The sequence below is a fragment of the Vipera berus genome (genome assembly GCF_964194415.1).
Source record: "Vipera berus genome assembly, chromosome: 2".
Classification (NCBI taxonomy): domain Eukaryota; kingdom Metazoa; phylum Chordata; class Lepidosauria; order Squamata; family Viperidae; genus Vipera; species Vipera berus.
This window is the reverse complement of record NC_138203.1, coordinates 99,087,406-99,104,667: the sequence shown is the minus strand read 5'-3', so window position 1 is coordinate 99,104,667 and position 17,262 is coordinate 99,087,406. Positions and strand designations below refer to the sequence as shown.

The 17,262-nt window shown below is 36.5% G+C and overlaps 1 protein-coding gene across 2 annotated transcripts in view; it reads left to right on the top strand.

Moving 5' to 3' along the window:
- PAX5 (paired box 5) overlaps nucleotides 1-17,262 on the top strand; it is a 261,003-nt gene that overhangs the window by 233,211 nt on the left and 10,530 nt on the right. For both annotated transcript variants that reach the window (XM_081318426.1, XM_081318427.1), the window contains exon 9: nucleotides 13,413-13,499. In XM_081318426.1, coding sequence (XP_081174552.1) covers nucleotides 13,413-13,499 — 87 coding nt within the window. The remainder of the gene's footprint in view (nucleotides 1-13,412; nucleotides 13,500-17,262) is intronic.

Here is a 17,262-nt window from a genome sequence, read left to right as displayed (position 1 = left end):
CTTTTATAAAAACAAAGAATGAGTTGATCTTTTATACTTTTCCATTTCTAGCATTTGCAGATAGCAATTGTGCTCATGATGCATCCATAGGTTTGTTTTCATGAACGAGTGTCATTGGATTTTTCTTTTCTTTTTTTCCTTTGAACATTTCCCACGTAAAATTGTTTGGGCAGAATACAAAATGGAAATAAATAAAAATAAATTAAAGGATTGAATGCCATTTCAGAAGGAAAGACTGATATACATTGGATTAATAAATAAATATTTTCCCCAGACTTCTTTCAACATATGATGGCACAGTTTAATTTGCAGCCTATTCCTATACTCTATTCTCTAAATAACATATAGAGATTCATATATGTTTATCATATAGATTTTGAATTTCCAGAGGAACCAGGTGTTATAGATCAAAAAGGCCCAGAACTATACAGTTTTCCATGAAATATGCCCCTTCTTACAATACTCTAAAATTAGTGATATTCCATTAAAGTAAATACAAAAATACAAAAAGGCATAACCATTTATTTATGGTTGGATAATGGAAGGGCAGGGCTGTAAATTCCCTGGATAAAGCTCCTGAATTTGGATAAGTATGACTGAGATAACTCCCATAGGGCAATACAAGACTGGTTGTGCAATTTTTCGGTTGTTAAGTTGAACTGAGTGTTTTTTGTTTAGAAGGCCTAACCAGGTTTATCCCAGCAGCTGAAAAATGTGTGATAAAATGAGGCCTTCAAAAGTATAGGAGACTCACTGAGTGGATCATCATGGTTCACTTAATCATGATCAATAATTATTTCCTTAAGATTGGATTATATTAATGAAAGATTTTTTCTAGTCTGTGTCAGAGGGACTGTAAGAAAATTAGAGCATAATTACTGGAGCTGATAATGATGCCCAATGCCCATTATAGCTGTTTTTGATTGAAAATATTGAGACTTGTTAAATTACTCAACAAATTTTGGTAATAAATGTAGACTAAATTATAAACTGATACAATGAAGGAAATTTATTGCTTTTTAAACATTTTTTTAAATATTGACAATGTTCTTTTGATAGACTGCTTGGTTAAATAAAAATCACAAAATCAAATATTGTTACTGTAATGTTCAAAAAAGAGAATGGAGAATGGACAATATGTTTGCTATTTTTCTTATTAGAAATTAATACTATTCAAAAGCTATAGGTTGTAGTTCTGATCTAGAAAATTTAGAGAGATGCTCCAATGTTGTGTACCAAACATGGTTTTGGAATGAAATCTGAACTGCCATAGAGGCTTATTTATTATTATTATTTGTATAGAAGTTTTAGTAATATATTTTTAAAAGGCATTTTATTTATTTATTTTATTTATTTAGTTATATTTATATACCGCCCTATTCCCTGAGGACTCAGGGCGGTTTACAGGGAATTAAAAATCCAAAATACAAAAATTAAGAACCAAATTAAAAAATATTAAATTAACCCTGTAGTCAGTTAAAAAGAACCCCAAATTAAAAATTCCTCCTCAGTCTGGGCCCGAGAGCTCAAAGAGCCAGGTCTTCAGGCCCCGGCGGAATGATCGAAGGTCGGGGGCAGTTCTCAGCTCCACCGGCAGCTGGTTCCAGAGGGCAGGCGCTCCCACCGAGAAGGCCCTATCCCTGGGTGTCACCCGCCGGCAGTCTCTTACCGGCGGGACCCTGAGCAGACCCTCCCTGTGGGAGCGCACTGGGCGAAGGGCATTTGATGCCGGCAGCAGGTGTTCCCTCAGATATCCCGGACCCAGGCCATGTAGGGCTTTATAGGTGATAACCAGCACCTTGAATTTCACCCGGAGGGCAACCGGAAGCCAATGCAGCTCACGGAGTAGAGGTGTTACATGGGAGTATCGGGAAACCCCCATTACAACTCGCGCGGCCGCATTCTGCACCAGTTGAAGCCTCCGAGTGGTCTTCAAGGGCAGCCCCATGTAGAGAGCGTTACAGTAGTCCAAACGGGAGGTCACAAGCGCATGAGTAACTGTGCGTAGGGCGTCTCGGTCCAGATTTTAATGCCTTTAGGCTTGGTGAAATAGATATATTGATTGAATTTGATGTTATTGGGCATCCTACCAAATCCAAAAGAAAAACAAAAACAAAAACCCAAGACAAAGCCAGCAATTAGAATGATATTCTTTAAAGGATGTTTTATTGAAGAGATTTATGGAGAAAAATATTATAGCTGTAGTTATCTGTTTTAATGGTAAAATGAGGCCCTGATGGTATCTGGCATAAGATAAATTTTATAAATAACAACAAAATTGGCACACTCAGAATGAGAACTCAGTTGGTAAAATGAATGGTTGGATTCCATGGCTTATATAGGCCATATTTCCATGCCTAAATTCTGAAGAGTTCTGGCATAATGTGAAACAAAAATGTTGTGTTATACTTTTGTTTAGTTCCTTCTACCAGCAGAAACAATTCTGAAAATATATTTCTGTTGTCTGTTTGGTATTAGGATGATAAGGTAAGGTGAGGTGAGGTGAGGTGAGGTGAGATGAGATGAGATGAGATGAGATGAGATGAGATGAGATGAGATAAGATAAGATAAGATAAACTTTATTGTCACTTTTTTACTGTGAGCGCACTGGCCCACATTAAAACTGAAATTCTATTGCCTGCTCTCAAAAGAAAGTATATATCTGCCCATACACATACATATCACACATATACATAAACATGATGTGTGTGTGTGTGTACACACACACACGTATACATATCTACACCCATACATATTAATCACTGTTATTTTGAACACATAGCAGAAAGAGAAAACTTGAGAATTGGGTAAAGAATGAACTCAGTTTGTTCTAACTAATCATAGTTGGAGTCTGTTCAAAGTTGAAATTCATAATATGATGTTCAGAGGTGACTAGTGTCTGCCTGCTTGTCCTCCAATTTCCACTTGGAGATTGGCTACAGCTTCCATCAAAAATGCATTCATAATATTCAACACTGTGATTTTGCTTTATTTAACATTTATTAATGTTCTTAATCATTATTCTTGGGATCTATTTTATTTTATTTTAAATTCAATTTGCACGCTGCCTGACTCCAAATCTAAGTGTCTTACAACAATAGAATAAAATAAGCATAGCAAAATAAAAATATTAATCAAAATGAGAAGAAAATATAATTTTACAAAAGAGCATGTCCATTGCGCACAAATATTCATTATCCTAGCATTTTCTGTGAAATAAATGGACCTATTTTAAACTCCGGGAGTTCATATTATTAATTGCATTAAATTAGGTTCTTCTTGACCTGACAAACAGACTTTCTTTGCATCTCAGCCCTTTTGCAAATAGTACTTTTTAGTAATAGATTTTTGCTTTAACTGCTCTTTTGAAATGAGAATACGTAAAATGCAAATTGCTTCAGTTCACTTTGTTTGCTAAATGTACTGTTTAGCCCTGCTCTTCGTATAGTGAAGCAGAGCTTAACACTCTAACTAATGATAGTTATTGGAAGAAATTTATGAACCATCCTCTTCAGAAAATGAGACGTTATAGAATGAATATAAAAAAAATGATTTTTTCCCCCAAAAAGTTCAGTTATGAACCTTTGTTACATTTTCAGTGCCGTTCTAACTTCTAACGGTCACTATCAAACTGTTATAAGTTGAGGTCTACTGTAATTGCATCCCCCCCAAAAAAAAAACAAAAAAACAAAACCTAATCTAATGTATTAGCTACCACCATTTTTTCTAAGACAAATCAGGGAATCTTCCCCCCTCCCCGCCAAACAGTTTTGAGAAATCAAGACGGTTCTCATATGTTCTGTATTACCTCAGTTGGTTGCAGAATTTTGACACTGGATGAACAAAGTCAAAAATATGCCCTTTCAAAAACTGGGCCAAAGAGCAGGCTAGTGGAAAAACGGGAGAATATTCAATCTTTTGCTGCTTCATTATAGCCTCTTTTTATTTCAGTGGTTATCACTAGCTATCTTAGCCTTAGTACAGTTCAACTGTGGAATAAGCAGAGGAGCAATTTATTTATTTATCGTATTTCTAAACCGTCCATTTGATCTGTGTGACTCTGGGTGGTTTACAAATTAATCCAAGCAATCATATAAAAGTTATAGTTAAAAACAAAGTTAAAAATTTGTCTGAAGATGATCCCTTGCTCCTTATGGTACAGGGGAGACTACTATAAGAAATGCATTATATTTGAAGCAGAGAATAACAAAAGAAGCCTACACTTGATATGTGCTACATTTACAAGATTGCTACTCCAGTCTACTATAGAAGTATTTTTTTTGTTTTTGGGACTTCAAGTCAGTCTTGACTCCTGACAACTGCCTGGACAATTCCTTGCAGTTTTCTGGTTTGCCATTGCCTTCTTCCTAGACCAGACAGAAATTGCTACACCAGGATCACCCAGTAAGCTTCATTACTAGATCTCACAATCACCTGGTTTCTAGTCTGGTACCTTAATCACTATGCCAAACTAACTTTCAAGTCATTGAAGAAGAAAAAAGGAAGAGGAAGAAAATTGAGTGATAAAAGCAAAAAATAAAATCAGTTTGTGGACTTAAGCTTCCTTGATGCTCCTTATTCTCTTTTTTCATTTATTATTATATGAACCAACTTAGAAAAAAGGGAAAGGTGTTTTTTTTTGCTAATTGACTTATCTGCATTTTAAACAAAGCCATATATAAGAAGAAAAGAAAGCAGATGGGAGGGGAACAAGAGGAAACAAGTTATATTTTGAAAGAAATACAATTCAAAAATATTTTTGTTCTATCAACAAAATGAACTAAGTAAAATCAGAAAATATCTAATTAGAGCAAATGATATAAAATTGGGGATGGGCAGCTTTAAGTAGGCACAGCAGCAAAAAATCATCCACAGAAACTTCAGCCAAACTTCAGTAAAGTTTTTTAAAAACTTTTTTTTAGGACAGTCAAAGAATATCTGGTCTCCATCCAAAGCTTTAAGATGTATAGCAACTAATAAAACACTTCTCATGAGTCATCATTCTTACACCAATGAACATCTTTCTAAATTGTTGGACTTCATCAGTATAATCTTGAAAGAACATAATCAAGGTTATTTCCTCCCTGTTCAATTGTTTGAGTGGACTGCAGTATTTGGAATAACTTATCTGTTCATGCCAAAGATAAGAAATTTCTCATGGCTACCATTTACCAGTAATCAAAAAAGAAAATCTGGAACACAATTAGTCATTTCAGGAGCTACTTGATAACCTTCTAACAGAGCTAATGCTTTATGTATTAGGGCTGTGCAAACTGGACCAGCAAAACTGAGATGTTAAAGATATTACTTATGCTTGAAGGAAGTTGTTACTCTTCAGTAAATTAATTGTAAACACATTAATGTTTGAAAAGAGATACTCTTTTCTCAAATGAATCCAATCAGGCGTTTATACAATCAATAATCATTTTGAAACTTTTATCTCCTCCCAAAAGAGCAAAAATCACATCCTTTAAAAAAAAACTGCCATAGGAATGGGAGGAAACTGGTAGAACTGCCTTGAGCAATATTCCAAGCGATCAAAAGAAACTGAAAATCCAAATAAATAAATAAATATTATCTGTTTTGAGTTCCAAAAATAACATTTAAATAATTTGTGAACAAGAAATATCAGAGGATGCTGGCACAAACTAACCTCTCCAGCTAGAGTGAGATGTTAACCAAAAGTCCTAAATTTAGATTACTTATAATACCCCTCCCCAAATTAAAATAATTTATGTATTGTCCCCTTATTCATGAAAGCATTGATAAGGAAAAATAGATTTTGGCCATTCCTTATGGTGGTAAAGGTAAAGTTAAAGGTAAAGGTTCCCCCGCACATGCGTGCTAGTCGTTTCCGACTCTAGGGGCCGGTGCTCATCTCTGTTTCAAAGCCGAAGAGCCAGCGCTTGTCCGAGGACGTCTCCGTGGTCATGTGGCTGGCATGACTAGATGCCAAAGGTGCACAGAACGCTGTTACCTTCCCACCGTAGTGGTCCCTATTTTTCTACTTGCATTTTTACGTGCTTTCGAACTGCTAGGTTGGCAGAAGCTGGGACGAGTAACAGGCGCTCACTCTGTTACGCGGCACTTGGGATTCGACCCGCCAAACTGCCGACCTTCTGATCGACAAGCTCAGCGTCCTAACCCACTGAGCCACTGCGACCCATCTCTAATAAAACTAATGTAGGATCTTTCACTTGAAGTAGTGTAGAAATTCTGTAAATATATAAATGAGGCTAAGAAAGTGAAATCTGGTCCAGTTAATATTTTATTTATTGTAGGTGAATAACTCCAAATCTGGGGTACTTATGTGACCAGGGTGATGGGAAAAAAAAGGTTAGAGTTTAGCTTTTTCTAGATCCAGTTTTGTTCTTTGAGTTCCTTTTCCCTCCTTTATAACCGGGAGTTCCTTTTTTCACGTTTAGTTACTGTAATAACTCCAGTCTTTTCTAAACTGAAAGGACTGGGTTCTGTGATGATTGCATGGTACAATCAAGGTAAAATAAAAAAAAATTGGGTAATGGAAGCTGATACTAAATGCAGCAATTGCAATCTTCACTGGTGTTCTTTTCATAGAGAACTGCTCTTCAGTTCCTGATTTTAATTTCTTAATTTTTTTGTCTTAATTTTTTGGGAAAAAAAATTGAAAACCTTTTTTTAAAAAAATAATAATTTTAGTTTATAAATACATATATTCCAAAATATAGGTATTTGCCTTTGCTTAGTACGTATTTTGCACTATATGGTAGAGGTGTCTCCTACCTCAGTGATATGCTTAGAACCCATTATTAGCAGCCATGAATGAAATTTCATCCGTAAAAATAGCAATAATTTATCATATTAGCAGGATGTGTATGTCTGTGCATGGATATCTCACTACCTAGTAGATTATATCTATTGAAAAGTATTCAATGTCAGAACAGCTTTCGTCTTGTTCCACCTATAGGTTCATATAGCAAATATTCAAAGTTCGCATTATTCAGCTCCAAAGACATTTATCAAATACATGATGCAACACTTTGGGCCATGCCAATCAAAATGCAACAAACAAAGGAGCCAACTTTCAAGGTTGTGTGGTGTTTTTTTTTTTTTGGTTGACCCACATACATGCATATTCTAATTGTAATGGTTCCTTTAAATTCTAAGAAATAGAGAAAAGTATGTATCAACATACCATCAGCCAACCAGCCCTGCTACTAGCTAAATATGTATACACAAAGCTGTGCTATCCAATCCTCCATAGATTGGAATAAACATTTCTTATTATCAAATAATAGGGGGTTTTTTTGTTTTCCTTTTCCTAGATAACATCTAGCATCAACCACTGAAATCATTGTCCGGCTTCTTAGTGTCTTGTTGGCTGAAGAAGCATTTTTCTGCAATGCAATTAGTTGATGGGATCATTTGTAAAAAGCAGCAGTCTTAATTAAGGGCTTTGCCATGTAATCATTAAAAAACAATGTATTGAACTATCATTTTATGAAATATTTCATCTTCCTAATCATTTGCCTCCCGCCTTCTTCTCCCAGACAAAAGCACACAATTCCCCTGGGTAGCTGATGCATAGTATTGCTCTGGACTGGCCTGATCATTAAACAGGCCTGTCAAGAAGTCTATCTGATGGGTGCAGAAGTAGCTGGTGGAAATCAAGAGGCACTCATGCAGTGTTCATTCATCTCGCTTACTTTCTCAGCACTCCTGCTCCATTTATCTGTCGAAGGCCCGGGATGTTAATGGTAGGGCTGGTAGCTCTCCGTTTACTCTCTTCCCACCCGCTCTGTTGCTTGCTGGTTTTTCTTTTCCCTTTTTTTCTTCCTCCCACCCTTTTGCGTGGCTGATGGATATGCAGAGTATGTGGGATGAAGCGAGCACTACTGTCACCAAACTGATGGTATTCAGTGACTCCTCTAGCTCCTGGCTAGTCTGTACTGCAGGAGCCTGACACCCTGACCACTGAGGCATAAAAAACAGAGAATTGGAAGCCTCAGCCTGTCAGGCAATAGAGCATCCCCCAGAGAGGCCTGGAAATCTTGGATTCACATTCTCTCTCTCTCTCTCTCTCTCTCTCTCTCTCTCTCTCTCTCTCTCTCTCTCTCTCTCTCTCTCTCTCTCTCTCTCTCTCTCTCTCTCTCTCTCTCTCTCTCTCTCTCTCTCTCTCTCCTGATACTTGTGCAGGAATGCTGATTATTCTTGGAAACAGAACATCTTTCTCCATAGAGGCATGGAAGTAGCACAACATAGAGTTAGGGAAATAGCACGGCTGGCTGCAACAGCATGGAGGAAGATTTACTTGAGCAAGGGAAGTGAAGTTTAGGAAATTTCTTCTTCTAGACTATATGATTATAGAGCAATTTTTCCAGGATCCTCTTCCTGAGTCCATGGATGGGCACAGAACATAGATGAAAATAGGACAGAATTCCCAATATTTATGGATTCAGTTAATATTAACATTGGGAATTCAGTACCTGGGTGACCAACAACTCATAAAAAAAACAAAAATCAAATCAGCATCAATAAACAAGAAAAAAACCTCCAGATCTATAACATCTATATTTACATGGGCACCACAAGCAATACACAAAAGAAAAGTTAAAACCCATAATATCTCATGGCTGAAACTACTAACTTTCTGATCTCCATGCCAGGAAGCACACAACCAGGTCTTTATAGCTTTCTTAAAAGTTGACAGGATTGGGGCATGTTGTAACTAGGGGCAGGTGTTGCAAGAGAAAAGGGTCCTTTCTTTCTGGGTCCCACTAGAAGATGACTGTTTTTAATCATTGGGACCCATAGCATGCCTGTACTATTGGATTATCTGTAGTAAAGCCATGATTTCCCCATCAATCCACTGGATTTTGGATACAAAGGTTTGGTTGCGTCAACATGTATATGTTCAATATCTGTTAATAATATGAATATGTGATATCCAATCTAACCACATATGAAGAGGGTACAGTAGCAAAATAGGTGCATGTATACTGTCTAACCTATGATTCTCAGTCTTTAGTATCTTATACCCTGCTAATCACTGGAAAAATCTGGTTTACAACATGATATAAACAAGATCCTACTTTTTCCAAGAAGAGCATTTAGATATTTACAGACATTTTGTTACATTAATTTGGATTTAATGTTAGTGTTTCAGTGACTTCTGGACAATGTATATACTGGTTGAGAAGACCTGGTCAACAAATACAGATGCTCCAAGATGTAGTAAATTGGTGCAGATAGGTCTTACTGAATTTGTGTATGATGTTTCAGTAGTATAACATCTATACTGTATGGTATTATTGGAACTCTTATTAAAAATCCCCAAATAATTGAAATAATATTAATCATAAACTGTTGGTAATTATACATATTGAATCTATTAAATGCATCTATTCTTAAACTAAAACAAAATCAAAAGCAGAGAGTTTGTTTTGGGTTGACAAGCTCACCTATAACAAAGAAGATTCAGATGAATGTTGGTGTGAAGCGAACCATGCATAAAATAAAAATAAAAAGTAAATAAAATAAAAAGCTTAATATAATTCTGTTTAAGGTTATACTCCGAGATCTTTCATCCAGGTGTTATTTTCCATTTAAAGGAAAGTAAGAATTGATTAAAAGGCCTATTTTTTCTCATTATATTGACAGTGCAATTTTAGCAGTGAAAAAGATAAAGATTATGATGGTTGCTTTCTATGTGTGAAGTAACTCATAAAGAAGGCAGGTCAATTTAAACACTTGATTTCTAATTTCCCTCTCACTACTACCTCCAGGGGTAGCTGATATTGTAGAGTAGTTAAAATCAGTCAGTTTATTAAGAGCCTACATAATCTTCATGTTCAGTAGAAATCATGCCACAAGATAAAGTGTGAAAAGGCTCACATTCTCTTCACAAAATGATCCAGTCTCCTGGTGGGTCTGTACCAATTAAATTTTCAGGAGGGGACAGGGAAATGTTTATCTGTAAGCTAGCCTACATGAACTTCATTACTTTAGTTTCCACAGTGGGGGAGTAACATTGATTCACTGTCAAACACCACAGAAAGCAGACAAGAAATAGTAAAAATATGGCAACCAGGCCTCTATATGGCATCTGTCTTGATTTTTTCTCTCTCCCAGAAGTCCAGTTGTGTGATACCACACTAAAATAAACATGTAAACTGAAGATAGGACTCTCATAATGTAGATGCTTTAATAGATTTAAACATCACAGGCATCACGTTTTAAGTTTGTGCAAGGTATTCTTCTCTTTACAAGATTTATTTTCATAGAGGTATGTTACCTAAACAGGGTCAAAATATTTTTAGTGTCTTTTCTAACAAACAGAAAAGTAGTCAGATAGAGGGAAGACCATCTAACAATTTCCCCTCATACAGAGTGTGGCACACACCAAAACAATAGGAACTGTATGCCACCTTGTTCCAGGAACCTTTATTAAACAACACTGAAGTTTAATCCTTAAAGTTCTTTCCCCAAAGAACTATGGTGCAAAACAAACAGACAAACACCTTTCTGTTTTGCTGAAAAGAATAGACGATACCTAAGTAATTCACAGAGGAGGAAGGTATACTGTAGGTAAATAAGCTTCGACTTCCCAAATCTTTTCTGCTGGTAGATGTCAAAGTAGAGATGTAGCTATAAAGCTCTTTTTATTAGTAGATTTAAAAATATTTTGTCTGAAATGGTATAGGGTTTCCTGCCTGAACAGGGGGGTTGGACTAGATGACCTCAAAGGTCCCTTCCATCATCATCATCATCATCATCATCATCATCATCATCATCATCATCATTATTTTCCCTCTAATCAACAAACTAATTATGCTGATATTAAGATGACTTTTTTTTAAAAAATAATTCAGGGAGAAGCAATTTGTATCTGCAGTATCAGTTGCCACATATCTGTCTTTGGAATCCCTCAACTAACATACATTGAATTGTGAAATACCTTGAAATCACCAAAATTGAGACTAAGACCAAGAAGACTATAATTTTACTTTCCCATTGGCTAGGATAATCAAAGTGGTCACTTGAGAATGGAGTGTGGATCAAAAGATGAATTCAGAAAATTTGGAGTGGATTATATCTCCTTACAGCCTGGTTACATCCATAAAAGGGGCAGGACTTCTAAACAGTCTGCATAAATATGTCTGGGTTAACACAATGGAACCAAATAATTTATAAGAGATTATTCAGCAATAAGTAATTTTGAGCTGCACTTAGATATTGAACACCTGGATAAATACAAGAAAAGAATCTGTCCAGATCCCTACCCTTTTATGTTGCTATTAAATATTTATTTTTATGAAAAGGAAGGTAGCAATAAATTTTCTCAGCGGAAAGCTAACTGTTCAGATTGCATAATTTAATGATTAATAAAATAAAATCTTTTGAAACTCTAAAATTCTTAATGGTCCAGTTTAGCTAATTTCTTCCAGTATCTTCAAATATGTAGCATAGTATTAAAATAATTGCAGGAACAAGTGGAAATATTAAAAGATTTGACTGCAATTCAAAACATTTGCTGGGCCTTGTTTATGAACTAGTAGTGAAATATCACTCAGAATCCCAACAAGACAAAGACTGCATGATTAAATAGATATATAACATTTGAATGCAGTAATAGAGATACAATGCTGGGAATTTCAGTGAAAGAACATTAAGTTCACCTGGAATATTATACTCAGAGCATATTAATATATGACTCCAGTCTTGCCTGTTAAAATGGACCATTTATTCTTCAAAAAACTGGAAATGTAATGAGTAGGTTGAATCACTTTTTTGCATTTGGTGCCAAAATGGTAAAGCTGAACAATTCTGGAAAATGATTGATACTGGGATGAACACATTTTAAAAGAGAACCCACATAGTGTGCAACATTGTTATTCAACTCACTTTACTTACTCATACTCATACTTACCCTTCAAAGTATACAGAATTAACTTGTATATGGCAAGGATATATGTTTTCTTTTTAAAAGTTGGATTCCCCTCAAAGTTGTTTATTGTTTTTTAAATTGTAAGCCTCCCGTTATTAAATATACTCTAACTGGAAATCATTTTAGACTAAAATTTAAACCTAGACTAATACCACCTCTATAGTTTGTGTTCTCCTTGCATAGAATTGATATTTAAATTTTCTGTATCAGAATAGCAATGTTCTTAGTAATATAGACTGAATTATTGAATTTATTATAATTTATTACAACTCATAATTTTATTTGATGATTTATGCTGCAATGACCATAATGCTTGATATTCAGTCATACTTACAGTATAATAATGATTCTTAGTCCTTTAAAAGTGATACAGTAAATAATCTATTGATTTTTTTTAAAGCTAATCAATAATAGTTGTGGGTGCTCCAACACTGGAGATTTTTAAGAAAAGATTGGGCAGCCATTTGTCTGAAATGGTGTAGGGCAGGAAATGCTTGAGCAGAGGGTCAGACTAGAAGACCTCTAAGATCCCTTCCAACTCTGTTATTCTGTTATATATTAGAGAACCTATAACCTATAACCTGATTTTCTAAATCCCTAGTTTATTCCAATGTATTTTATCCTTTTATTTTTATGTCTCTTTTTGGAACTTTTAACGTGTATTTTCTTTAAATTGGTTGATAAAAGTATCGTCCTTCCCAAAAGTATGTGGATAATAAAAAAAACAATTCAGGCAATTCAGAATCAATGCAGCACAACTGAAACTAAATGTGGTTGAATTTGATTCAAAATCACCATCTAAATAGCTCTGTAGAATGAAACATTTATACTTAGCTTGTTTGAGTTTGTTTCTCAGAAAACAGTGAAAAACCCAAAATAGAAATATCAATAGAAAGACTGACCAAAAAAAGAAAGCAAAGGTAGTACCAATAGTAATAGATCCCTTGGTGTAATCCCAAAACATCTGGAGCACCACCTGGACACCATTGGCATTGACAAAATCAGTCAATTGCAAAAGGCAGCTTTACTTGGAACTGCTTACATTCTGCAGTGATAGTCTTAACACATCAAACGACATCTGCCTCTCCCATGTCTTTGGGAAAGATTTGATAGGTGGATAAAAATGTCAAGTCTAGTCTGACCATCTGGCTGACTGTGTGACCAACCATAATAACAGTAATTCATTATTTAATCCTGCCTTCCAATTTCAATACTATTAGGAGTATAACAACAATAAAATGATTTAAAATGTGAAGAACTATAACAAGAATAAAGATATAGTAACACGAATAAAGATTCTAAGCGCAACTGCAGCACAAAACAAGCAGCATCCAGATTGTAATAGCAGACAATATGTCACAAACAAGAACCGACTTTCTTTTCATTTACTGTATTACGTCATCTGTTAGAATTCAGATGGCTTTTTAACCATCTCTGCTATTTTACTTGATCTTCATTGAGACATTTTCTTTTTTCTTTATTTCAGGGAGTGAGTTTTCTGGAAGTCCATACAGTCACCCACAATATTCAACATACAACGATTCCTGGAGATTTCCTAACCCTGGATTGTTAGGTAAGTTTGTTCTCATACCATTAAAGCCATAGGTAAAGGTAAAGGTAAAGGTTCCCCCGCACATGCGTGCTAGTCGTTTCCGACTCTAGGGGCCGGTGCTCATCTCCGTTTCAAAGCCGAAGAGCCAGCGCTTGTCCGAGGACATCTCCGTGGTCATGTGGCCGGCATGACTAGACGCCAAAGGCGCACGGAACGCTGTTACCTTCCCACCGTAGTGGTCCCTATTTTTCTACTTGCATTTTTACGTGCTTTCGAACTGCTAGGTTGGCAGAAGCTGGGACGAGTAACAGGCGCTCACTCTGTTACGCGGCACTCGGGATTCGACCCGCCAAACTGCCGACCTTCCGATCGACAAGCTCAGCGTCCTAACCCACTGAGCCACCGCGTCCCTATTAAAGCCATAGCCTAATCCAAAATTCAGGAGACCAGTAATGTGGGTGGTTATATATAACGGCTATAACTGACAAACAATGGCTAGAATTTGCTTTTTTTTTTGTAGAGCAAATAAAGTCCCTAGCTTTTCCTAAAAGAAGGAATATCAGTACTGCCACCAAATCAGCACTGAAACTGAACAATTTAAGGCTGAGAGCAAACAACACAAATAATGCTAGCATTAATGGAAATGCAGTACAGAAGACATGATCTTAATTTTATTTGATGCTAATTTCATTTGACAAGTTTGGAAATCGCTAAGTAGACTGCACACAGGAAGATCAAGAAATACTTTGAATAAATGGGGATACTTGGTGAGCTCTGCTCACTGTGAATGTGGAGACTTGCAGACTGCCATGCACATGTACACTTGTCCCCATGTGCCTTGCCCAGTATATTCTTGAGGAGCTTATGACAGCGCAACAGTATGCAATCCATGTTGTATGCTTCTGGGCAAGCACCACCTAAATTAGGTTTTTATAGCAATAGCAATAGCACTTAGACTTATATACCGCTTCACAGTGCTTTACAGCCTTCACTAAGTGGTTTACAGAGTCAGCATATTGCCCCGAACAATCTGGCTCCTCAAGCCAACCTTGAGCCAGTGAGAATGGCAACCAGCAGTTGGCAGAAGTAGCCTGCAATTCTGCATTCTAACCACTGTGCCACTTTATAAGAGAAGAGCCATGGTGGCATAGTGGTTGGAATACAGTATTGCAGGCTAACTCTCCCCACTGCCAGGAGTTCAATCCTGACTCAGCCTTCCATCCTTGATAAAATGAGGACCCAGATTGTTGGAGGCTATATGCTGACTCTGTAAACCACTTAGCGAGGGCTGTAAAGTATTGTGAAGCAGTATATAAGTCTAAGTGCTGCTGCTATGACTATATATTTTAAATTCTATGTTCTTATGCCTGTACTTATATCTATGCATAAAATTTTTAATAATGATGCTTCTGACATGAATAATAATAGAACATAGAATCATAGCAAAGGATATAATAATAATTTCAATTGCTTTGAAACATTCTGGAGTGCCTTCTCTATAGCTAAATAGCAATATCCAGTGCTTTTTTTGTAAAAGAAAAAGGTGCCGGAACTCACACATGTCATACAACCCGCCTTGCCTACCCTACAAGGTTCCATTCAAAAAAGGTGCCGGAACTCCGTTCTGAGCGTTCTATGAGAAAAAAAAGCCCTGGCAATATCTAACAGTATATGTAATATTTAATCACCAAACTACATAGACCAGAACTGATTAATTTACAACCCCTTCATGCTTAAAGTCTGAAGTCTCTTTGTTTTTAGTTGAATTCATTTCAAGTAATTCTTGTTGTTTAACCTAAATGTGAGAGATAGGAACGGACTACAACTGTGTATATAATTGCCTTCTTTCAACAAACCATAATTAAGGTATTCATATTCTGACATCACAACAATCATCTCAGATGGCATTTGCCAGGATTTTCTGTGGCTCACTCTCAATCTGCCATGGTTATTCAGAGATGAAAGAAGTTTGAAAAAGCGATCTCTATTCCTGCTGTATATAATTGTTTCCCTTTTGCTTCTGGCACATAGGATACAAAAATAGCGCAAATCCCCCTGTAATAAATTTAGCCATAACTGGCAGGGGTATAAAAGAAATGCAGCCTATGAGATGTTAAATCCATTCCCATATTACATTTAACTCATTAAAGCAGCCATGTCTTTTCCATGAGGGGACAGACCACTTCTAACTGCATGCACTAAGCACTTCTTACTAATCAAATCCAAGGCACTGCATCCCCTTGGTATTTTCTGGCTAGTTTTCTGAATTCACGTCCCAATTTTTAATTTAATGTAGAAGAAATTATGGGGGGGGGAAAACATATTTCTTTTGCATATGTTTCATCATAGCGCTGGCTGAATACTCCTTTAATCTTTTGGGATTCAGTAAAGATGATTCTGTTTTGGTAGAAGAGAGCAGTACAACTTATATTTACAAATGAATAGCCTTTCTTCAGGGTCTCCTTTCCTCTTGAAACTGGTTTTTTTTTCATTTTGTTTTTTATTACATGTTTAGTATCCAGACACATAGGGGAGATTTTAGGGCATGTAATTTTGCAGTAAGACAGAATCCAAATGGTTCTGAAAAAAATATCTCCTTACAGACCCTTGGAAATCCCTAAGTAACTCACCCTCACCCTCACTTTAATAAGGAGGATAAGCAACATCCATTTTACGCCACTGTCAAAATCTGGCCCAACTTGACCTTACATGTGTGCAGCACATGGTGATTAGAATTCTTCTGCATAATCTATGTGAAGAGGTAAGTAAAATACCAATTAATTGTCACTTCTCTAGCAGAAAGATATGGTGCCTTGGAGACTTTCAGATTTATGGATGGCAAGGTTGTTATGTGTGACCTCTAGCAGAGAAATAATTTTGAATTTTTGTCATTTTTTAAAAATTCAGTTTCTTTGTTTTAAGTAATTGCGTCCCTAAGTAATTGAGCCACCTAAGATCTACCCATCACATTTCTTGCCCTTAAACAAATCCTTTGGGAGGAATTGATGGGTTATAGTATTCTGTGTCACACTGCTTTTTACAGTACAAAATTGCCATTTACTGTGCTGTAACTAAGGGTCTGGTGTTGCTCGCAGCTCAGCTCAGAAGCTGCTTTCTAATACTGTTTGAGCACATACTCAACTCAAGGCTAACTAGCTTGACATAAGACGGACTATAGCTACTTACAAAAAGCATGATGGTTAGCTCTTGGGACTGGTTCCCACACATACAAGTACTTATTTCCTTGTTTGTTACTTGCTTGTTACTTCTTGCTGATTGCCAAGAAGTGTTTTGCTACACATGCAATGCATGAAGTACAGTACAGTAGTTGCTTCCTGAGGTGGTAGATTAAACTGACTCAATTTGGATCCTAGTATAGGTATCATTTTTATCACCCTAATCTGATATAAACCTGTATGCAAGTAGCTAATATCATAGTTTGACCTGTGCTAACCTAGCAGTTCGAAAGCACGTAAAAATGCAAGTAGAAAAATAGGGACCACTACGGTGGGAAAGTAACAGCGTTCCGTGCGCCTTTGGCGTCTAGTCATGCTGGCTGGCCACATGACCACGGAGTTGTCCTCGGACAAACGCTGGCTCTTCGGCTTTGAAACGGAGATGAGCACCGGCCCCTAGAGTCGGAAACGACTAGCACGCATGTGCGGGGGAACCTTTACCTTTAACTTTTAGCAATGAATACATAGTCTGTCCTGTGCTAGCCATGTTTATAATAAGTTAACCACAATACAAGGGTTTTTTTAAGGAAAAAAACCTCCAATAATAT